At 50.1% G+C, this 24,260-nt stretch overlaps 2 protein-coding genes across 3 annotated transcripts in view; one reads left to right on the forward strand and one right to left on the reverse strand.

Moving 5' to 3' along the window:
• Positions 1-1,832: 1,832 nt before the first annotated feature.
• On the forward strand, positions 1,833-6,977 carry A3GALT2 (alpha 1,3-galactosyltransferase 2). Its single transcript, XM_080921510.1, has 3 exons — positions 1,833-1,897; positions 2,191-2,328; positions 5,619-6,977. The coding sequence occupies exons 1-3, from the start codon at positions 1,854-1,856 to the stop codon at positions 6,304-6,306; spliced, it is 870 nt and encodes a 289-aa protein (XP_080777636.1). The 5' UTR covers positions 1,833-1,853; the 3' UTR covers positions 6,307-6,977.
• A 5,079-nt stretch (positions 6,978-12,056) lies between these two features.
• ZNF362 (zinc finger protein 362) overlaps positions 12,057-24,260 on the reverse strand; it is a 31,501-nt gene continuing 19,297 nt past the window's right edge. For both annotated transcript variants that reach the window (XM_080921623.1, XM_080921622.1), the window contains 3 exons: positions 16,249-16,327; positions 15,960-16,118; positions 12,057-13,595 (listed from right to left, as the gene is read on the reverse strand). In XM_080921623.1, coding sequence (XP_080777749.1) covers positions 13,479-13,595; positions 15,960-16,118; positions 16,249-16,327 — 355 coding nt within the window. In that variant the 3' untranslated portion in view covers positions 12,057-13,478. The remainder of the gene's footprint in view (positions 13,596-15,959; positions 16,119-16,248; positions 16,328-24,260) is intronic.

Below are 24,260 nucleotides of genomic sequence, written 5' to 3' on the forward strand. Positions count from 1 at the left end.
TCTGGAAGCCTCCCGGCTGCCCCTCCCCTCTCAGGCTGATGTGTGCTGCCTCCCTGGGTTCACTGTGCAGAGCTTGGCTCTTACTTTGCCTTCCTCAGCATCCTGATGACGGGATCAGATGTCTTCCCATCTCTTTTACCTTGATGTCTTGGACCCAGCACAAGGCTTGGTGCCACAAAGTGACCAAGAACAGGGCCAAACAAACCCTGGCAAATGTCTTGACGTATGATCATCTTCTATACCAAAAGGCATCTTCTTTGAACAGATGGGCAGAGGCTGGGGCTGTTGGGCATCAGGACAAATAGGGAAAGCTGAGCAGCAGCCTCAAGGGCCAGGATAGTTCTCACTCTACCAACAAGCTGGGAGAGCGCCTCTCATACTGTACGCTGCCAATCTGGTCTGGTCATTTTCCGCCATTACCTTTTTTTTTTTTTTTTTTTTTAAGGTGATCATTTTATAAACAAAATCTGCCGCTGGGTTCTAATTTGCCTTTGCCTACTAGTGAGGGTGAACATGTTTCCATTTATTTGCCTACTAAATGCATTTTTTTCCCCTTTGAGAATGGGGAGTGAGCCAGCCAGGGTCACATGGAGGTAGCAGAGAACAGGAAGGACAGAGACAAAGACAAGGGAAGACAACCTGGAGACTTTCTTGTAGGTGAATGTGGTAGAGGGAGGGGCTGGGCTGCATGCAGGTTTCTTGGCTTAGTCACCCTCCCGAGGCACCCTGTGAAGAGAGGGTTCCCACGGGAGCACAAGCCCAAGGCAGGTTCTTCCAGTAAATCCTAGGCACATGCAGTGTAGAGCTGTTCCAAGAGATAAGGGAATCTGATGTAAGTGGCCATCTTGAAAGGGATCCCAGAAACTGTTGGGGGAGTTATAGGGTGGGAGGGGAATGGAGATGAGACTTCTCAGAAGGAAGAGACCATGTCCTTAGCAGCTGAAGTTCAGCAGGGCAATGGAAGGCTTGCTCCAGTCACTTGGCTGGTATTAACTCCAAGTTCAGGCTCAGACTCAAGGATGAGGAGGCTGTTCTAATCACCCCATCTCACACGGGAAGACTGATGCCCAGAGGACCAGTGTTGCTAACAAATAGTGCCACCAGAGTTCAAAACAAGTACCTGGGCCCCATATCTACTCTTTACTATGATGTGCTTACAGACAAAAAACAAAACACCCAAACAAACGGACAAGACAGATAAACCAACCTACCCACGGTTAAATCCCCATGCCCACTCCCTCCTAACCAGATCTGCGGCCTTTGGGCTATGCGGGTGGGATACCAGACTTGTCCCCTATGATGCCATCTGTAGAGGGGAGTCAGGAACAAGGAGTGCTTGTTGTAACATCTGTATGTGCCTTCTCTGCACACACCATCTCTGGAAGGATGTGTGACACACCACCTCTGTGCTGTGCAGATTCTTGACTCCTTTTGAATGTCTGTGCTGCGTGAAGAGAATAGTAGGTTCTTACTCAGAAATCAAATAAAGTAGGAAAATCAGACACTCATTTCTCCTGTGTAAGTCAGTCTCTGATACCCTCCCTCCTTCCCACTACCCCAGGGCCAAGAAGAGATTCCTGTGGCGGTTCTTCCTGTCTGCATTTGGTTTCTTAGGCCTGTATTATTACAGGTTCAGTATTTTCAGGTACAGTTCCTTCCCTGGGGCTTGGGCTAAAGTGGATCTTTCCAAGGACCCCCTGGAGAAAGGGAAGGTGGTAGCCGGCTTAGCTTGGGCAAATGTCCTATGGGCTCTCCTCACCAAACAAAGAACATGCCTAGTGTCTTTTCCTGCTTCCACTACCTACAGGCACTTAGAAAGCTTGGTCCCCATGGGCATATGCCCTTCAGCCACAATGCCTCTGCCGAGGGACAATTTCACAGGAATACCCCGCCACTGGTAAGCAGCCGCAATTCTCTCACTCTGTATGTCCACAAACTATATAGGTCTGCCTCAGGCCCCTGCTCTCTGCACACCCACACTAAGGCATTCTGGTTTGGGGAATTCAAAGGAGACCCATCAGGTCACATGCCACCCAGGTTATCAGGTTGGTTCTAAGATAGGGGTGATTAGGGACAAGTATGATATGTCTGTGGGTCCCTAGGGCCCAGCAATGGGGCAGTGGCAATAATCAGGTGCCAAACAGCTGGATGACTACAACTGTCTTTCTTACTCCTCCTACTCATGGCCAGGGCCCGGCCTGAAGTCCTGACCTGTACCTCTTGGGGAGCCCCAATTATTTGGGATGACACCTTCGACCCACATGTAGCTGAGCAAGAGGCGAGACGGAAGAACCTCACCATTGGACTAACTGTCTTTGCTGTAGGCAGGTAAGGTCCAGGGAGGAGAGCATGCTGCTAGGCAGGGAGCAGAAGGGTATGTCCATGGACAGATTCATGAAGCCATGGTATGCCATGGGAGCTCATAGTGCAGCTGCAGGCTGTACCCACTATTTCAGACTGTCGGGCAAGCATGGAAGCACTCTCTGCTGAAGGAATGTGCCAGGGGTTAGGCCTGACACACACGGAAACACTGGGTTTGTGGTGAGGACATAAAAGAGCATTTCAGGTCAATGATGAGAAAAGGGGGGTCTAGTGTGGGGCACCGCCTGACTCGGGACAGTCTAGCAACTGGTTTAACTAAGGTCCTAAGCATAGGTGACTCAGCATGGGAGTGGCTTTGCCAGGAAGTCTGATGAAGAAAGAAGGGCTAGGTAGGAGCTCAGGAATTTAGAAAGGGCAGGACTCTAGGCTAGGCACAGAAGGACACAAGAGCAGGTAGCGTTGGAGAGTGATGTATTAGAACTGACAGCTAGCAGATCACAGAGCCCAGGGAGGTAAGCCTGTGTGGGGGCGAAGGCTCGGGGGAAGAAAACTGCATGAATGGATAAAAGAGGCTCTCTCATGGTCATATAGTGACGTTTTAGAGGTACGACGTGAATAATGACCATGTCAAGGGGGTAGCCACAGAAGCAGGTGGCTGAGGAGGACAAAACCATTGCAAGTGAGGCACACAAAGGTATGAATGTAACTCTTTTTTAAATTAATTAATTTATTTTTCATGTGTATGAGTACACTGTAGCTGTCTTCAGACACACCAGAAGAGGGCATCAGATCCCATTACAGATGGTTGTGAGCCATCATGTGGTTGCTGGGAATTGAATGCAGGACCTCTGGAAGAGCGGCCAGTGCTCTTAACCACTGAGCCATCTCTCCAGCCCATGAATGTAACTCTTTTATGCCTGAAATGTGATTGTTGTCTTGGAGGTTTACCACCTCCGTCTGCTAACCTAGGCCTAGTCCTGGAAGCTTCTAGCTTCCGTACAATCTAGTGGAGGTCTACAGTGTTTTCAGCCTCTGAGACTTACTGCTGAATAAGCTCTCCCTTTCTAGCTCTTTCTGAGCTCTGGCTGTGTGGTTCAACTCAACTGCTTTGGCTCAAACGCCTCTCCAAGCTGACTGATTCAAACTGGCTTCTCTTGCTGCTGACTGAATTGCTCCACTCGACTTTAAACTGTCACTCTGATCTAATCTTCTGACTCCTTCTCACTCTCTGGCTCATGCTGACTTTACCTGTGTCTAGCTTGTTCTCTCTGTAACCTGCCTCTGCAAAACTTTCCCACTAAAACCGTCTCTGTTTCTCTCTGCACTTCTTTCTCTTAAGTAGCCTTTTCTTTCCTCTTCTCATGAGAATTGGGCAGACACATCCTCCTCTGTCAAATCTTTGATTCATCACTTTGTCTGCCACACAATTAGACATTGCTTTTTAAACATGAGTGTTCCCTTCAATAAACTAACTTTACCTTCATTGTTTGGGACTAAAAAATGTGTACTAAGGGCACGTCTGTATTCCAGCCAGAGGGATTAAAGGCGTGTGCTAAGGACTGACCCACACCATGACAGAATCTCGGGGGTCACAGTGTGATCAACATCACAAAGGGTGGTCCTCAGCCATAGGAGCTAGGTAGGGGGAGAGACGAAGGGTAAGACCCTGCCCTCACAATGTGGACAAGAGGGAGAGTCCAGGCTGATGACCACTTTCCAAAGTGATAAAAAGGGGACTCCCGGCTGGGTATGGAATCAGACATACAACCCTGAGTCGCAGAGCAATGGAGTATGGAGTACAGTGGATGGGAATGCCCACCCAGGAAGAAAAACCACAAACCCGGGCAAAGAATTCTGAGCCACTGGATACCCTCAGAAAACTGTTAAAGGTTTTTCCAACCATGTCCCAGACCCCTCAGAGAGAGAGAGAGAGAGAGAGAGAGAGAGAGAGAGAGAGAGAGAGAGAGCTAGGAGAGGCGTTGCAACACAGGGTGGCTGAAAGGTTCACAGGGCTGGCCCAAGAAAAAGGGACAGAGCTGCTGCACCCTTGGGCCTACTTCTCTGGCCTATGTGCTGTGTGCCTTAGGGAGGGCAAGCAAATTGCTCTAGGGGCCAAGAGCTCCAAAAAATCTAAGATTTTAGGACAACACTCTGAGTTCCAGGACTATGAACCCTACACTCTGAGATGCTGACCCCATGACCCCAGATTAAACAGGTCGACCAGAATCAGAGCATATGCAAATCAAGGGTCTAGCCCCAACCCCAAGATGGGCTCAACTCTTGCCTCCATTCCTCAGAATTCTGTATGTTTGTTCAAGAAAAACAGCACGTGCACTTAGCAGTGTGAGCTATGTGGCGAACATTCAGACTATATTCGGCTTGGTCGCCATTATTCCAAACTTCTGGTACTGAAGGTTTTGAGGGATGCAAACTGTCAGTATTCTGAGCAGCCTGCTGTTCTTGGAAAGGAAAGCAACAGACTTTATGGCTTAAAATAAATTGCTGTAGTCAGGAATTCAGGAAGGGTCACAATCAAGAAACCAGCAACTAAAGACCCATGGATGCCTTTCACCCCACACAAGCTCCCTCCATGGCTGGCTTGGGCTTTGTATTAATTTGCTTTTCTACCGCTACGATTAACATCATGACTAAACACTCTGTGGGGGAAAGGGGTTATCTCAGCTACTTCAGTTGATAGCCCATCAAGAAAAGAAGTCAGCCAGGAACCTGGAGGCAGGAACTGAGGCAGAGGCCATGGAGGAGTGCCGCTTCCTGTCTTGCCCAGCCTGCTTTCTTATACACCCCAGGACCCAGAGTGGGCTAGTCACATTATTACCTACGGGGCAACTTTGATGGGGGCATTTTTCTCAACTGAAGTTTTCTTTTCCCAGATAAGCCTGACTTGGCAAAAAAAAAAAAAAAAAAAAAAAAAAAGCAAAAAAATAAAAAACCACTACTACCACAACCACCACCACCACCACCACCACCAAAATCCTAAACAGCACAGGCTTGTTTACATCATAGCAGCCTCTGGTCCTGGGACAGCCCCACACCCCTTTTCCACAAGGCCCAGAGTACTCAAACACCTCCCATCCTCCAAGGGTGGTCCAGCTCAGTACTGCCTGGGTCAGATGAATCAGGAGTCCATATTCAAGGGGAACAGGGCAGGGCAATGCATCCAGGCAGCCGGCAGATAGCTTTGCATCTTTTAATCCACGCCCTCAAGCTGGAAATCTGGGATTGCCTGGCCTAGTACAGAGGCCGTCAGGACTGACTCTGGCCCGACTGCCTGGCAGGTACCTGGAGAAGTTCCTGGAACACTTCCTGGTGTCGGCAGAGCAGCACTTCATGGTCGGCCAGAAAGTAGTGTACTACGTGTTTACGGATCGCCCGGAAGCAGTGCCCTACGTGGCTCTCGGCCAGGGTCGCGTGATGCGGGTGAAACCCGTGCGTCGAGAGAGGCGCTGGCAGGACGTGTCCATGGCACGGATGCCCACGCTACACGAGGCTCTGGGAGGGCAGCTGGGCCAAGAAGCTGACTATGTGTTCTGCCTGGACGTGGACCAATACTTCATCGGTAACTTCGGGCCCGAGGCGCTGGCAGATTCGGTGGCGCAGCTGCACGCGTACCACTACCACTGGCCGCGGTGGCTGCTGCCTTATGAGAGGGACAAGCGATCGGCTGCTGCGCTGTCGCTAAGCGAAGGCGATTTCTACTACCACGCTGCGGTGTTTGGGGGCAGTGTGAGCGCGCTGCTCAAGCTGACGGCCTACTGTGCGACTGGCCAACAGCTGGACCGTGAGCGTGGCATTGAGGCGCTCTGGCACGACGAGAGCCACCTCAACAAGTTTTTCTGGCTGAACAAGCCCACCAAGCTGCTGTCGCCTGAGTTCTGCTGGTCAGAGGAAATTGCCTGGAAGACAGAGATCCACCACCCTCGCCTGCTCTGGGCACCCAAGGAGTATACACTGTTGAGGAACTAGCAGAACCCCCTGGCCAGGCAGGCGCTGGAGCATCTTCAGCGTTGGGATTATGAGTGGGGTTGTAAAATGTTTCAAAACCGTGAAGTCAGTTAGAGACAGTTACGGTGCTTCTGCAAGGGGGACTTCGGAACTCAGAGGTACTGAAAAGTGGCTCCTATGCCCGCGGGCCTGTAAACCCTTGTCACCTGGCTGAAAAGCAAGCCTTCTTGTTCCAACCAGATGCACCGTATGGAAAGGCAAGACTTTGGCAGCAGACTTTTGCCTAGGTCTTGGGGTCAAGGCCTTCCTTAGCCCTTGGCAGCCACTAGTGTCTCAGTTTCTGACTGGACCTAAGTATCAGGTTCCCAGACCGCGGCAATGACTAGGGTTGCAGCTACTGGGCCTTCAGTATCTGAGGCTTGACAGCTGTCTGGAGCCATTTCTGTGATGGGGACCTGCAGTTTCTCTTCTCCTGGTCCTTGCAGCCTTCTGTTCTACTTCAGCCTCAGCCGTCCATCCTCTCTGCCTCCGTGGGCCCTCTGGTGCTGTGCAGGTCCCTATCTGCATTGGTTCAACTGCCTCTTCCTCCACCATCAAGCAGGGTTCCCATTTCTGCAGCTTGGCTGCCCCCTCCCCCCGACCGAGTGAGCACTTCCCCTTCGGCTCCCGAGCAGCCGGCTGCCTTGCTGCTGTTGTGGTGTGGCCCACAGACCACTCGATTGTCACGGCCTCTGTCACCACCATTGCGATCTCTTCCTTCATGTTACTAGCACTCTCAAGGTGTCTGTGGGCCGCGCAAGGCACCGGGTACTGGCACGGGGGTAGTCCAACAGGAGCCAAGTTGCCCTTCCCTTATGACTATTTACAGGTCGGTGAGCACAGTAAGGTATGAAGAATGCAATAATTGTTAAGAGATTTTCGGCGTTGCTTAGTACCACCCAGAGTTCCGAGAAAGGATGAGACTCTTCCCCCAGGCCCTGACCTTACTGAGTGTTTCTCTTGACATGATCTTTTTAATTTTTTTAAAATAAGGAGACTGGGGCACAAAGAGGGATCAACCTGCCCAGACACAAGGCCTGTTCGAGCTCTTGGCACATCAGCAGCAGGACAATGAGGATTAGATCTTCCTTCCAGCCCAACCCCCTTTAAGAATGAGCCACTGACAAACCTTTAAGAAAGATCAAGTACTGACAAAAATATATCCATATAGTTTTATGCCAAAAAAAAAAAAGAAAAGAAAAGAAAAGAAAATGGCCCCACAGATATGCCTATAGGCCAGTCTGATGGAGGCATTACAGGCCAGTCTGATGGAGGCAATCCCTCATCTGAAGTTTCCTCTTCAGGATGTCAAGATTTGTGTCAAAAGCCAACACTAGCACACCGGGCTCCTGGAAACTTATCCGATACTGTTGGAGGTACCATTCTGACCTTGGGACCTAGCAGCTAGGCCTCAACATCCACAAAACGGGAGCAAAGATCTAATTTATCAAAGACCTGGACTGTGGTTCCAGGCTCTGGGAAAGGCCATAAATGCACTAACTTGATTTTTGGCTTCTTTAGTTTTTCTTCTCACTAACTGTTCCTGCCAAGGATGTGATTTTTGTGAACAAAAGACAAAGTACAATGAGGCTCGGGACGACGTGATTCGGGGAAGCTCTGGAAATGATACTGTAGAGCCAAGTGGGACATCACTGATGGTGGACAATACAGATTTTTTTACCTACAATAAAAAGAAAAAAGAATGAGCCACTGAGAGAGGAGAGCAGGCGTTCTGGTCAAGGGCTCTGCTAGATCATCGCCCAACTGTAGCACGGTTTGCACGTGTTCAAGGGCTATTGTAACAAACAAGTCATTTCAAAATGATCCTTATGGTATCTTCTACAGCACAAGTATTAAAAATGAAAGAAAGGAAAAGAAGGAAAGAGAGAGGAGGAAGAAGAGGAGGTGGTGGCTGAATTTCCTCATTCATGTCTTCACTACCATTCTCCTCTGTAAGAGAAACACGGGGAGCTGGAGGTAGCCCAGTCAAATAAGCGTCTGTGTCTTAGTTAGTGTTTCATTGCTGTGAACAGACACCATGACCAAGGCAACTCTTCTAAGGACAACATTTAATTGGGGCTGGCTCACAGGTTCAGAGGTTCAGTCCATTATCATCAGGGCGGGAAGCATGACAGCAGCCAGGCAGGAGGTATGGTGCAGGAGGAGCTGAGAGTCCTCCATCTTGTTTCAAAGGCAAACAGAAGACTGGCTCATGGACAGCTAGGAGGAAGGTCTCTAAGCCCACACCCACAGTGACACACTCCAACAAGGACACACTTCCTAATAGTATCACTCCCTGTGGGCCAAGCACTCAAACACATGAGTCTGTAGGGTCAAACCTGTGCAGACAGCTGCTATGCTATGCAAGCAGGGGTGCCTGAGTTTAATCTGAGGGGGCATGTGAAAGCAGGCATACCAGCACATACTTGTCATGGGGCAGAGCTAGGATGATCCTGCTTGAATCAGTGAGCTTCAAATTCAGTGAGGGACCCTGTCTCAAAAACTGAGATGGAGAACAATGGAGGAACGTACTTGACATCGATCTCTGTTCTCTGCATGCACATACACATGCATGTGCACATGTACACACATACATGCACATACATATGTATGTACACATACACTCAGACACATACACATACATGTACACATACACTCCCACATACACATTCATGTGCATATGAACACACACCCATGTATGCATACATACATATATACACACTCAGACACACACACATGTACACACATACACATGCACATACACATGCACACACACATGCCACACACTTGTATTTTTCAGACTGGGCCATTTGCCCAAGCTCTTGAATTTGTACTGTGGTCTCCATTGCTCTCAAGTAAGGCGGTCCCTCTAGCTATTTGTCTGGCCAAACCCTCATAGTGTTTTACAATTTGATACTGTTTATGAACAAGTTCTTGTGTTGCTTCTCATATTGAGTAAACTATCCTTTTTGCTTCTCAGTGTCTTCTACCTGTACTAGATGAACAAAAGCCAAGCTATTTGGACTCTAAAAGAATGAATGAATGGGCCAAATGTACTTAAAGGCAGGTGGGTGCTGTCTGTAAACAGGCATGGTCCTTCCTCGTGGGGGACAATGCTTGTCCTCCCCAACAAACCCTACATTTATCAGCTACAACAAGCTCTGTCTGGCTGGAGAGCTATGAGCCAGAAACACCTTATTGTGAACCTTCCCTTCTAGGAAATGCGTGCGTGTTGTAACAAGTTCCTTATCTGTGCTGGGGCTTAGTTTATTCATAGGAAATGTGGGAAGCCAGAAGTACTCTTGCCATGAGGGAGGAGGTGCCACAATGCTTCCAAAACCATCTTGCTTTCTCCCCCTCTCTGCCTGTCCCCATCACAAGCAAAGTCATAGAGAAAGAGGGGTCCTCCTGAGAGGGGTCCTTCTGAGAACAGAGGATCCTGGGCTTATAGAGGAGTAAGGGGGAAGGAATGAGCGAGATTTTCTAAGACCCAGAGTCTGAGGGAGACCCTCTGAGGCCTGGAAAGAGGATGCAGGAAATACCAGGGTGGTGTAAGATGGTACCTCCTTGGGAACAGTTCCCTGTCCCTCTCAGAGACAGAAGTTAGAGATACGTGGCAGCAGGGCAGGAAGGAAGGAAACCCCCGCCTCTACAGAGACTTCCCCAGTGGCCACCAATGTCCTTGGGTCCACAGGACTTGTCCATATACTCCCAGCAAAGGGGATGAGGTAAACCTTTGGCTTCCACGCTCCTGGACACGCAAACACAGATGGGTAGTTATAAGTCACCAGCACCCCTGAGTGTGTACTTGGGGGGTGGTATGCACCACCTGTTCTAATGAGCCAGGGCGGCCACTGCACCTCTGGCTGACTCTGTGTGGGGACTTACTGAGTCAGGGGGTCATCTCTGGGCAATCAGTTGTGAATAGTGTTAGTAATGGGATACAAACACACCTGGCCGAGTCCAGCTCTTTCCAGCATAGCAGCACAGAAGTCAGCCTTAGAGAAAGAGCAGCGGCCTGTGAGGTTACCAAAAACATGGTTCTGTGCTAGTCCATTTCCAGTTCAAGGGTAAAACACGGTTATCACACTGGCATGAAGTGCACCCCCAAAGGACTTAGTCCTCAAGGGCTAAGCCAACTCTTGAAGGCTCTGACCCAATCAATGGATTTACCACCCATTTGGGGAAATCGAGGCTGGCAGGTGGAAGCAGGTCACCAACTGCTTGTCTTTCATGGTTCCTCTCCCAGCTTTCTCTGTTTCTCTCACTCTGAGGTGAGCAACTGTGCTCAGCCATGCCCTTCCATATAGGTGATCTGCCTCTCATAGCCCCAGCAACAGTGGAGCCATCCAACTAGGGGACTGTCCCACCAGCAGAAGTCATTGGCCCATCTTGCTTCCTATTAACCATCTGGCATTTGTCACAGAATGAAATGTCTGTAACATGAAAAAATCATACCAGAGAATTGGGTTGTCGCGGTGACTCTGCAGCCTTTGGGATGGGTTTGTGGGAAGATTCTGGAAAAGTCTTGATTAAAGCCTAGCATGCTGTAGGCAGAGATCTTGGGAAAGTCTGCTGGAAGACTGGACGAGGCTGTGAAAACAAGACCCTGTGCTCTCTGGGTTTCAGACGGGAGTGGGCACGCTGCTGTGACAGTCCACACTCGTATTACACTCAGCCAGAGAATTCATCCATCCCTCCCCCCAGTCCCTGCATCCACCAACACTGATGCTGGCCCCAGACAGGCCCAGAATCCATAGAGGGCATACCTTGTCCCTGTTCAGTTCTCTCTGTCTCTCTCTGTCCTAGCTGCCACAGGGGTGAGCATTTCACACTCTCTACCCCTCTCCCCTGCAAGTTCAAGGCTCAGGCCCAAACTGACGGCCAAGAGCCACCGGAATGAAATAGTAAGCCAGAAGCAATCAGTCCTCCTGTGAGATTCCCACCCCGCCCCAGGTGTGTGTCCCAGTGACAGAGTCTAACACATGTTCTGGTTCCTTCCTGGGGTGACATACTTCAGATATGGGTTCTGTGATGAGCAGGAGCTAAGGCACTAAGGTACCTCCACAGGGTCAACCTTGATAAACTTTCCTACTCCTCCTCCTAGACATCAACACACTAACTCCACCATGGAGGAAAACCTATGTGAATGTAACTTCATGAGCCCATTCCTATCTCAACACTAGAACGGCTTCCAAAACACCAGGCCCTTGGGGTGGACGATCAGAAGGTGGGGGAAACAGAAGTCAGCACACCCATCTTCAAACTAGGAAAACTGGCTCTGTGCACCATCCCTGCCATTCAAATGGGAAAAATTCTTCTCTTGGGTTGCAGTCACTTCCTGGGGGCATTGCGTGCCATCCCAGCACAAAGCACGGGTGCCCACAGTAAGCGGCCATCACTTTCCTTCCCAAGCCTGGATGGAGCAGAGGAGTGCCAAGGCGGTCCTGTCCTCTCTCCCACTGCACCAGGCACTGCACACCTCCGCCACACACCCTGTGTACAGTTCATTCTCCACAGCAGAGAAATACAGAGAGCAGACGGGCCGCATCCCTTTGTCTCTTGTCCCCTCCAGTGTTCTCCCACACAGACCTTGCTTGGCTCCATCCCCTTCTTTAAACAGAGGAGAAGCTTCTCTCCTGAAGCTCTGGAGGACCACGCGCCCTCACCTCCCTGACACTGAGATGTAGACTGAAAAGCCAACAGACTGTTTTCTCTTTTTTAATAAGGTAACTATTTCTAAATATGGTGGCCTGGAGGTCCCATAGAAAAAAGCAAAGGATGTTAACAGTACTGGGACAGCATATTTACAGGGTAGTAACATGCGGACGAAAGCTACAATACTGAGTATCAGACGACGCAAGTCAAACAAAGGGGTTGGGGTGGGGGGAGCCTGAGACCCCCTCCCAGTGGAAAAGAAACCCCAGAAAACGTTAAACTGGTAAATCAATGGCGAGTTAAGGCTTAAAAAGTGTATAAAAATAACACAGTTAATATTCAAACGGACTCCAGATACAGAATATATAGATGAGTTTTGTCTAGTTTTCTTCTCTGGGGGTGATGTGGAAGGGGGCTTCTCTGGGTTCTGTACATAATTCCTATATACACGGACACGCATGGCTTTCGGATTGGGATATGTCTTGGGGGGGCTGGGGGCAGGGTCTGCTCCTGGGACCTCCTTTGGAGGCTCCTATCCCTGCCGCAGGGCCTGGGGTCTGGGTTGGGGAGTCCTCATCTGTGGCGAGAAGGACAACCCCTCCCTGGGCACTGTACCCTTCTGGAGGAAATTCTGGAAAGGGCACTTAGTCCCAGGCCCCTCCCTCTCCATTCCCCTGCCCACAGTCTGGAGTGGTGGGAGAGGTAGCCGATAGGTTTCCTGGCCAGCACCGAGGTAGACTGGGGTGGTCTTCAGGGCAGCAGGGGAAGGGCCAGGTCTCACCTAGCACACCCCCAACCCATTCCCTGGGCTTGCCACCCAGCCGTCACTGCACCCTTTGGTCCTGCGGCTCTCCAGACCTCTCTCATTTCCTTCCCCTAAAGCCAGGCAGGCCTGGCGGCTGCTGTACCCTCTGCTCCCAAAGGCTAGGGCAAAGCTCAGGCAGTTTGACTGGGTGACAGGGTGAAGGGCTCACTCCAGCTGACTCCTGTCTCCTCCCACCTGAGGGAGGGTGTCCCCTTTGAAGTCCAGAACCCCAGGCCTCCCCTCAAGACCTGAGGTTGTGGCCAGAGAAGTTCCCACGCTGCCCTCTGGTTCTCTGTATCCATCTGTCCAGTCCTTTTAACTTCTCCTTCTTAGCAGCACCAACATTCTGGCCAATAAATATCCTTTTTGTTATTTCCAAAACAAACTTAAAAACAAGAAACAGTGAAGCAAGTGAGGGAGGGGGGGACAAGAAAAGAAAACCCGACTGACAGGTTCAAAGTGCTCTGAGATCATCTTTGGATGCCACCAGAACAGTCCAGAATCCAGAATCTTGCAGTTGGCCTGGCTGCGCAGGAGCCGGACCAGGCAGGGCTTCTGTGGACCAAGCTTTCTGGCAGGCTGGAAAGGTCGTGAGAGAGCTTGGTGGTTCCTGGAGGCTCCAGCAGGAGTTAGGCTGGGTGCTGCCTGGGTCTGTGTCTGCCAAGTGGGCGAGGCGGGGCCGCAGGTGGGCTCAGATCAGAGAGATTCGCACCGGGATGCCGGGGGACTCGGTCCTCTGGGGTGAGTGATGGCTCACCAGGTGTTCCACCACTGTGTGTTTGGACATGTGCTTCATCAGGTAGGTCTCCTGTGGGCAGAAGGGATATGAAGAAGCCATCACAACAGAGGCTGCTGTTTCCAAAGCAGCCACTAGAGGGTATCCCACCGCAGCCACAGCTTTGGAGCGCAGGTGGACCTGTGGAATGGAATGGGGTCTACTGATTGTAGGATGATTCTTTGCTTTGCTGGGATCCAGTACTACACGGTGCTGGCTGGGGAGGCAGGGGGGACACGGCTGACAGGCAACTAGACGCACCCTCAACACCTTTCGCTCAAGCCCTGCACTCCTCAGCTCTGCCCACTATTGCCAGCCTACAACCACCTCAGTAACTGGTCCATGTTCCCCCTGGGCTTGAGGCAGGGGCCTGAGAGGAGCTGAGTTTGCCATTTCTTAGCACCGGAGCAAGTCATGTCCCCAACCTACTCCTAAGCCCCCGTTTCCTTCTCTGTAAGCAGCTCTACCCAGAGCCCTCCTTCCCAGTCTCAATAGTTTATTCCAGTTGGAAACAGAAGTCCTGACCTCTGTAAACCTCCAGGTAACTCTCTCTTGGGGGTGAAGCCACACCTGAGCCATCCTATTCCCCGCTGGCTGTACTAAGTCTGCCCTGAGGCACCATCACTGGATCTGTGAGGTGACCTGGGTTGTTGGCATGCCCACATCCTCCACTGGCTCTGGCCAGGAACAGGGTAACATACCCTGTCCCTAGCCACTACTCAAGATAGGTCATCAGGCAGAGACTGAGAGAGAGCCTATGAATGTGGCAAGGTGCTGCATAAACCAGAGAGAGGAATCAGCAGTCAGCCAAGACAGAAACCCATCTCCAGTGAGTATGAAGCAAGGAGAGAGGGGCGAGGGAGGCTGTGCCCTAAAAGACACTGACGCAGGCTGTGGTGGCTTGAAAAGGAGTGGCTCCCATAGATTGAATGATTGGCCCATAGGGAGTGGCACTATTCGGAGGCGTGGCCTTGTTGGAGGAAGTGTGTCACTGTGGGGGCGGGCTTTGATATCTCCTATGCTCAAGCTGTGCCCAGTGTGACGCACAGTCTCCTGCTGCCTGCAGACCTTCTCCAGCACCATGTCTGTCTGCATGCCGCCCTGTTTTCCGCCATGACAGTAATGAACTGCAAGCCAGCCCCAGTTAAGTGTTTTCCTTTATAACTGTTGCTGTGGTTATAGGGTCTCTTCACAGCAGTAAACCCCTAAGACACAGGATAATATATGAATCTTATTTAGGTCTTGCTCTTGGAAAAAAAATTCTATAAATAAAAATATGACATTTAGGAGACAAAGGAATATGCCCATGCTGTCTGGGTATTGGATAACAGGGCCTCTGAATAGGGGTTATAAAGATATCATGGGTATGTTTTTAAAAGGATCCATGGCCCTTAGAAACATAAAGCGTTTACGAACAAAATAATAGGATGTTTGGGTTTTGCTCCAGGGAACAGGGACTGAGGACACTCAGCGGCATGCATGGTGCGCAAACAGAGTACCATCTCCATGAGCCACAACAAACCCTTCACCTTCTAAATGGACTGCCTGAGGAATTCTGTTACCGTGACAGAAAGCTAACGTGCGTCCCTTTCTCAGTAGACCTTATCTGGACTGTCCCTAACTTTGTCTCCTCAGACTTTACTGTCTCTCAAAACACTGGTTCTTAACTGGAAAAAGGGCCGCCCCTCCAGTGGACATACACAGTATCTGGACACATTTCTGGTGATCTCATCCCAGAGAGAAGTGGCATCCGGTGGGAAGTGTCCAGCCCTAGAGGGGCATCCTGCTCAGGGTTGCTGGGGCTAGATCTGAGCAGTCAGTTCTGCTTTGAAACAGTAACCATTGCTTGCCAGTAAAAGCTTACGTGTAATTTTGAATTTAATCCCTGTCTCCATCAGTAGTCCCTATCTGATCTGCCTTTCCTGTCTCCTTAGTGCCTGGTTCAGTGGACACCGAAGAATGAGTCACTGGCTTGCTGATATGCCTGTTAGCAGTAGCCTGTAAGGAGCCACTCGATAGTGGGGGTGGGTTAGGGAAGGGGGTTCTAAGGGGGGTAGGGAGGGGGGTGGGGACATGGGACACATGACTGATACTCCTGAACACTCTTGGCTCTGGTGGCCTGTTGCCAGAACAGTCAAAGGACTAGAGGCATGCACATAACTGAGTTACCCGAGTACCCAAGGCTCTCCTATGGAGGATTTTCCCACCCAGGAACCATCTCTGGTCCTCTTTCCCTGAAGATAGGTGACTCTGGCTATGGTGCTGTGCCCCCTGCTGGACTGCGCAGGGATTGCAGCTGCACCAAGTAGGAAGAAACTGCACTCTGGGCTAAGGAGAATCCAGGCCCACAACCCTGCCTCTAGGCTCTGGAACTTGGTGCCAGGCAGCAGGACTCACCGAGGTGTAGGCTCGCCCGCACATGCTGCAGCAGTAGGCCTTGGCGTGCTTGATGGCATGGGCGGAGAGGTGGATCTGGAGGGAGGCGGAGTCTGAGTAGGCCCGGTAGCAGTTGGGACATTTGTAGGGCTTGTCCTTATTGTGCTGGCGCTGGTGAGACTGTTACAGAACATGGCAGAGGGGGGAGGGAGGTGAGGTGCTGACTCTACTCCAAATCCAACCCCTTCTGAGGCTCTGGAACGGAGGCTGCAGCTGGGGGTGGGGCAGGGGCGGGGTCAGATAGGCTCACCTGGAGGTTGGAGAGCTGAGTGAACGCCTTTTCGCATCCAGGATGTGGGCACTTGTAGGGTCTGTCGCCTGTGTGGATTCTGCAAGAGCAGGCACAGTGAGGGAGTCACCCTCGACACATCCCACGGCAGTTCCAGGGCCGAGTCCTTGCCCCGCCACAGCTAAACCTCTGCTGCCAAGTACCTCTGTCTCCGGCCTCCACTCACTTTCTCTGGTGGTCGAGAGTAGGCCCCACACAAGAGCCACCAGCATCCTTCTCTGGATTCTGTGGCTGGTCTGAACCGTTTCCCACTCCCCCAAATCCCTGGGACGTGCTACAGTCTCTGTTTTCTTGGCTCCCTCCGTGAGAGCAAGACCTCTCTGGGTTTTACCCCCTGCTACCTCCCCAGAGTCTGACCTAAGCTCAACAGACAGCCGGGGACTACAGAAGGAGAAGGCTCCTCATCTCTAAAGTTAGCCACTGACAGCAGAAATAAGGCTCACATAACATTCAGGCTCTCGCCTGAGGGTGTGGCTTGAGTGTTGGTTGGCTGACTAACATGTGGTCCTCCAGGGACTTTTAAGTTCTTCCACAGGGGATACAGCAAACCGCTTGACCAGCAAACTACCCCCTCTGGCCTCTGTCCATCCAACTGTCCTCAGCTTCAGTTATGATATCGTCCCTGGGGCCTGCCCTTGTCCTGTCCTTGCTCAGCCACCCCTACTATGTCCCTGTTTGTCTGGGACAGGGTCCCGGGCCCTGACTCTAGCGTTCAGGGCCCGTTCACATTCTGCCTCAGTTTTGGGTAGCTCCTCTCTGCCCCTGCTTTTCTGTATTACCCTTCCCTGGCACACATTCAGCCTCGAGCCTCGGGAAGGCCTTTGCCCTCTGGCTGGCAGGTGGGGCCTTCCAACAGGCCCAGATAGTCCCTCACCATACCTCTTTCATGGGCATGTCCACATACACTGGCCTTGTCACAGTGAAGTCATAAAAAGGATCCTCTTGGGCCAAGGCCTGTCCCTACCACTGACTTGTCTCTGTATGAGGCAACCAGCTCAGGGCTACCTCAGAAAGATTCAAGGAGGGTAGCCACTAGACAAAAGACTGGACTGCCTGTGCCCACTACCTACAAAGGGCTCATTTCCAGCCCTGAATGGCAGGCCGTGCCCACCACCAGCATCCTGTTCCTAACATCTTCCTGTTAGCAGAGCTTCCAGCCTTGGCTCCCTGATCTGTAAGATAGGATGCTCAGTCTGACCTTAGGCAGTCCCTCTTTAAGCACAAGAGAAATCAGCAGTAACAGGTATGCTCCCATGTTCCCCAACCCCATGATCCCAGCCCCACGCGGGCACCTCAAAACCAGACCCACTCTCTTACCTAATTCTTGCCCCTCCACACAGCCCTTGCAATGCAGACCCAGGCACCCCCTCCTTTCCATCTGGAGCCCAGGCCCCTTGAATTACACTTCTGACACCTCTTGTCTCCCTGAGTCTTCAAATTTAAACTAGGGATGATGATAAAGTTCATAGGCACAAAAGATTCCATCTAAGGGCATTCAAAAACCACTGTGTTAGGGGAGTCGACTCTCACCATGTGAGCTGCAGGCAACAAACCTAGGTCATTAAGCTTGGCGGAAAGCGTCTTCACCAGTCAAGCCAACTCACCACCTTTTTTCTTAACATTTATATGAACACACTGTCAGTCTCTTCAGACACACCACAAGGGGACATCGGATCCTATTACAGATGGTTATGAGTCACCATGTGAGTGTCAGGAATTGAATTCAAGACTTCTGGAAGAGCAGTCAGTGCTCTTAACCACTGAGCCATCTCTCCAATACTTTTTAAGGCCGGCCTGAAATTCAAGGCATTCTTCTTGCCTTGGCCTTCTACATGCTGGGATTTCAGATGTGAGCCCCATATTCCAGCATTTCGCTCTACTGAGTGGCTTTAACTACTTGGTCTTTCATAATGAACGCAAGGGTAGATGTAGTAAAAGTTAATATTCAGGGTTCCCTCTCCTTTTACATTCTCTCCTACGAAGAAACGCGCTCACCCCAGACAAAGACTTCAGGAGCCTCTCCTGTGTTAAAGCAGTGCGTGTTGGGCACATGAATAGCTGTTCTTAATATTGTAATTATTGTCATCAGACTTAAGAAAGCCAAAGAACACTGTTCCCAGCTGCACTTAGCATTGTGTGTGTGTGTGTGTGTGTGTGTGTGTGTGTGTGTGTGTGTGGTTAGGATTACTCGTGCACACACACACACACAAACAGCCCACAACACACAGCCACGGAAAGAAAAGCAAAAGCAAGCACAGTTTGCATCCTGCATATGTAAGCAAACAATGTGTCTGGCAGTAGCCTCCACAGACAGACAGACAGACTCTGAACGCTCTCCTGTACTTCACTGAATCCCCCCTGAAGCAGCTTCATTCCTGACTCTCATATTCCCGTACCTGTAGGCATGTGGTACCGTTCACCTGTGTTTCTCTTTGTCACAACTGCAAAAGACATGCTGAGAGGCTACCATGAGCAGAACACAGTGGAGAGTATCCTGCTTGAAGCTGATACATGCTCGTGGTCTGTGCCATTAGGTGAGATGATCTTCCCCAAGTCTGCACTCATGGGTACAGTTTGGGGGTCACCCACTCTTTACATGTGCCTTCCTCTCAAATCCAAGGTCTTCTGGGAGCCACTAAATAGGATCACCCCAACAGTGTTCTGAGGGACAGCTCCTTCAGCCTGTGGGGCCAGCCTGACATGCCTTCTGCTAATGCTGCACCTTTCTGAGTACCCAGCACAGCTTCTGCTCTGGGTTCACCCGCACACCCTTCCTGACAGGAGCATTGGGAAGATGTGTGTGACTTCTCAAAGGGCAGGAAGACAGACATGGTCTCTATAGAATGGAGCAGGTTGATTTCTTGATTCAGAGGGTGCTGGGGGTCCTGGGGCTTGGGGGCAAGGCAAACTCCTCTTTGCCACTGGGTGAGGGCATGGTAGCCTAACTGTAGCCAGTGCCCTGTGACTTATAATTATCTTCTTTTTTTTTTCTTTTTTAAAAAAAAGATCTATTTATTTTACATATGTGAGTACACTGTCAATGTCTTCAAACCACCAGAAGAGGGAACCAGATCCCATTATAGATGGTTGTGAGCCACCATGTGGCTGCTGGGAATTGAACTCAGGACCTATAGAAGAGCAGTCAGTACTCTAACCACTGAGCCGTCTCTCCAGCCCCTATAATTATCTTTTAAATGTTGACAGATTCCTTTATGTTGTTTTGTTTCCTGCCTTTTACAATGTTGAATCACACAAATGAGGAAAGAGAGACAAAACCAAAACAAACACCCCAAAAACAGAAGCAACCTCCAGGTCTGGGAACATTCTGGCAAAACAGTCCCCTTCAACGGGAGGAATAGCTCCTCCTGCCCAGCCTCCTGAGAGCTGGGACTAAAAGCGTAAAGCTCCCATACTCATTCTTACAAATGCTCACACAAAGTCTGCTCGTGGACAACAGAATTCTGAGTCATTGTTACTGCTTGGTACTGTGTCGTTTTCTCTTAAAGAAATGATTTAATTTTATTAACAGAGAGAGAGAGAGAGAGAGAGAATATGTGCATGTATGCATAGCTATGCTTAAGGTCAGCTGTGGGCCTGTGGACTGTGGCGAGGATCACACTGAAGTCTTCCAGAAGAACTGATGAGCCCGTAACCACTGAGCCCCAAGTGTGTCTATTTTTAATGGATGCTGACTTTGATCTGGATGACCTTACTCAGGCCCAGAACTTTAGTTCAGAATAATAAACTTTTCCTCATAGACTTTCCAGATGGTCACTGGACAATACCAACAATTGGGAAGGATGATGCTCAGAGGGAGGGGGCTGTCTGGTACCCTCCCTGTTTTCAGTTAGTTGGACATAAAATTACAAATGCCTTAGGAAATCTGTAGCCTCAGGGAGGAGCAAAGCCCCAAAAAAGGTGCTCAATGCCCATGGGTTCATGTGATACACATGTAAATATCGGGTGCACATAGATCTTTTGTGCCCATTCTGCTTGTTGTTTGGAGTCAGGGTCTTGTATAACCCAGACTTCAAACTTACTATGTAGCTGAGGGTGACCTTGAACTTCTGACTCTCTGGCTTCTAGCTCCCAAGTGCTGGCATTATAAGCACAACATCATGCATGGCTTGTTGTTCCAGAAAAGTTGGCTGCATTTATGGATTTATTTTGTGTATGTATGTGTACATGCAGGCATGCTCACACACCTAATATCACAGTGCACATGTAGAGGTCAGAAGACAAACTGCAGGAGTCAGTTCTCTTCCTTCCGCCAGGGGAATTCCAGATCTATATAACTGGAATGACTCGGGTTTGGCTACAAGAGCTCTTACCCACCGAGCCTTCTCTCCAGTCCACAGCATATACTTTTTAAGATGGACCAAACATGCTAATGTACAGAGACTGTCCCAGAAAATGTCAACAAAATGTATCTTAGCTAGGCACAGGGGCACATTCCTTTAATCCTGCCACCCGGGGGACAGAAGCAAGGGGATCTCTGTGAGTCTGAGAGCAGCCTGCTCTACAGAGTCAGTTCCAGACTAGCCAAAGGTACACAGTGAGACCCTGTTTCATACTGCAACACATCTCCAGGATTGGGGAGACAGCCCAGTGGATAACAGCGTTTGCTGAGCAAGCATGAGAACCTTTGTTTGAATCCCCAGCACCCACATGAAAGCTGCATGTGGCTAAACACATATACTCATAACCCCAGTCGGGAGGTGGGGGCAGAGACAGGAGGAATGCCGGGCCTGGCTGGATGCCAGCCACAGACCTTGTCTCAAGGAATGAGGCTGCCAGTGACAGGGGAGAACCAGATCTCTTTCCCTGGCCTCTGTGCTGTGCTTGCGGCTCTTTGTATGTATCCAGGTATACGCATACACCAGATACATACACCACCCACCCCACGCATGCACACATGCAGCTTAATGGTAGATGCTTGCCCAGAGCCTTGGGTTTGATCCCCTGAACCGCAGACACACAAAAATTCTTTCTAGATACAAAATACCTTTCTCAATTAGCTGTATGGGATAAAGGCCTCTGAAGGTGAGCCAAGCTTACTAATGTACATCATGTTCTTAGTACAAAAGGCAGCACGCTCGAGGCCTTAACAGTGGGCTCTACACTCCCTGCTGATCTTGCTGACTGGGCAGAATCATGCAGTCCTATCAAAAGGTGTCTGAGTCCCTCACATTTGCCTTAAGGCTTATGCCCTGAGCAGCAGGCCAGAAACTTCCAGAGTCTTCCTGATGAGCATCGAGAGAATGCAGCAAGGTCTAGAACAGACCTTGATTTCTTATGCCTCAGAACCTGGGCTTTGGATGTGACACCAGCCTGAGAATAGATGCTGCCTGCCTGAGTCTTTACTCTTAACAAGGACAGCATAGCCCAGTGGACTGTCAGACATGGGGTCAGAGGACAAGCGATTATCACCACCCTTCACTTGGTCTGTCTCCGACCCTTCATTTAGGAAGCAGTATTTAACAAAATAGAACAAAACGGTCTCCAAATAGACGCCTGCTTCATTTAACCCTTCAGCTCCAGGGGAGAGGGGCTATAGAAACTCCACATCCTTATACACTAGTAAATTACCAAGGACAATTTAAAATCACACCTCTCTCAGAAAACCACACAGAACAAGTGTGGTGCTTGAGTGAGACCCTCTCTCTGCCTCAGTGAGACTCCCCCTTCATCATAGCTCTGTGAGCCGGCTCCAAAGGAGTCTTCTCTCCTTTCTAACAGGATACAACTGTCCAAATCAAATTTGTAACCGTGACCGTGCCAGAAATGTCACATCTAAAGATGAATCTCATTTAATTAGCCACAACAAGAACGACAGGACTCTGTGAGACTGGGGCCAACATGGTAAACGGCTGGATGTGTTTGTTCCACTGCCTGTGGAGGCAAAGCCTCGTGTAAAAAGAAAAGGAAGAAGAAAGGGAAATCTGCTGATTGGTTTTGTTCTGTCTTTGAAACAGGATCTCAGGTAGCTCAGGCTGGCCTTCAACTTACTATATAACTGGAGCTAGACTTGGAATCCAGATCCTCCTACCTCTGCTACTTGTGCCTTACTGCCTCTTTCTAAAGACAAAACAGAGCAAGAAAACATGGGGACTTGACATGGGGACCCTTGGTCTCGGGGGGGGGGGGGTTGGGGATGGGGGGGGTCCCTGCTATCCTACCATCCGGCCGAGGTGAGATCATTAGTTCTCAGTTCACTGATCCCTAATAATATTTAAAAATTCACATACACACAATGATCAAAATGCTGGCCCCGGACTTGGCAGAGTCTCCTGGCATTTTGTACCAAGTGCTGTAATTCTCCAAACCATGCTACTGGCAGCTCCTTGGTTATTCGCTGATACCATGTCTCACACACCTATGCACACCAGGCCAGCCAAATCTTTAAAAAAAAAATAAATAAAAACAAAACAAGGCATGACTACATCAGAAAATTGCTGAAACATACATCCACAGTCAGATCTGTGACCAGGGCGGCACAGAGCTGGGGACCGAGGCTGACAGCTTCCTCTGGGCCATGCTGCCAATAGGTTCTTACTATTGTACCTACACATTCTCCGCAGCAAAGCAACGGACAAGGCAAAAACCATCTGCACCCTGGGATAAAGGCTGTGAAGACCAGACCACAGTAGCAGATGAGCAACTAGAAACACTGTGACCAGGCAGAGTTAAAACTAGCTACCAGGGAGGCAGAGGGAAGATGGCGGGTTCATCAGCATCATCAGAGAACAAGTCCTCGTTTCAAAGGAAAAAAACATTAAAGGTCTGGGAGGTAGTTCTGTGGTAGCCAACTTACTTAGTACACAAGGATCTAGGTTTAATCCCTGGTACAAAAAAGTCACCACATCGAAAATTTATCAGGGCTGGGGGTATAGCTCAATGACAGAACTCTTGGCTAGCACACTCGAGGCCATAGGTTTGATTCCCAACACCATGGGTCAAGCAGTTTTTAAAGTAGCACTCACAATAAAATATATATGGTTTCATATATAGCTTTAGTCCATTACAGGAGGAGAAAACCTTAGCTGTCAATAGTCACAGACTCTGCAAACGAACAGCCCTTTTCTCTGTTATCACTGGTAAACACGTGATCTACCTGCAGACAGTCACATGAGCTAGCTGTGTGTACTTCTCCCCCTCTGAATGCATGGAACACACAGACTACGACCCCTTGAAACTTCGTCTCTTTAAAACTCTGCTCGTACGTAGGGAGCCAGTCTTGCCAGCATCTCTCTGCTCTCCCTCACACACACTGCTCTTTCCTTAACTCTCCTTTCGCACACTCAGCAAGGCTACGCACACCACCAGGCAGAGAATTTTATCTGGCTTGTTCCTAGAATTCTGTCTGGCACAGAAGAGGCAATGAGTAAATGTCTGAATCATGTTCGCTGTCCAAACTAGGTCTATGTAGTCCACAAATACTTACCAAACGCCTAAACACTCATACGGGCTGCCACCCACGGGGGATAGATACAGAAAATACAGGACACCAAGCCCTTGCTTTCTATGGCTCCCAAAATATTGAGGGAGGTAGAAAAACACACAGGCAAGTATGAGACAGCTTACTCCTGATTCAAGGGCGACAAATGGTCCTTGGATGCTCAGGACCTGTGGGCACATAGAAGCCACACGCCAGCTATGACAGAGGAAGTGGGACCAAGCGGTGCAGAAGAGGTGGCCAGGATCTCTCAAGTAAAGTTAAGTGCAAAGACCTGGAGACAAGAAGGACTGTGCGGTAGTGAGAGCAGAGCTCAGTGAAGCTGAAGGGCTTCATCCAGCATGGCGCCCCCAGTAAGGGCTTCATCCAGCGTGGCCTTAAAGGCTCATCAGAGGGCTTTGGTCTTGACCCTGGGAGCAACAGACACCAGAGAGTTCCTGCTCCTCTTGGCAATAGTTCTAGCACTGAGGTGCTGAGCTTCAGGGGCCAGAGCAGAGGAAGGGAGAGAGGCACCCAC

This window comes from Micromys minutus (genome assembly GCF_963924665.1).
Source record: "Micromys minutus genome assembly, chromosome: 9".
NCBI lineage: Eukaryota > Metazoa > Chordata > Mammalia > Rodentia > Muridae > Micromys > Micromys minutus.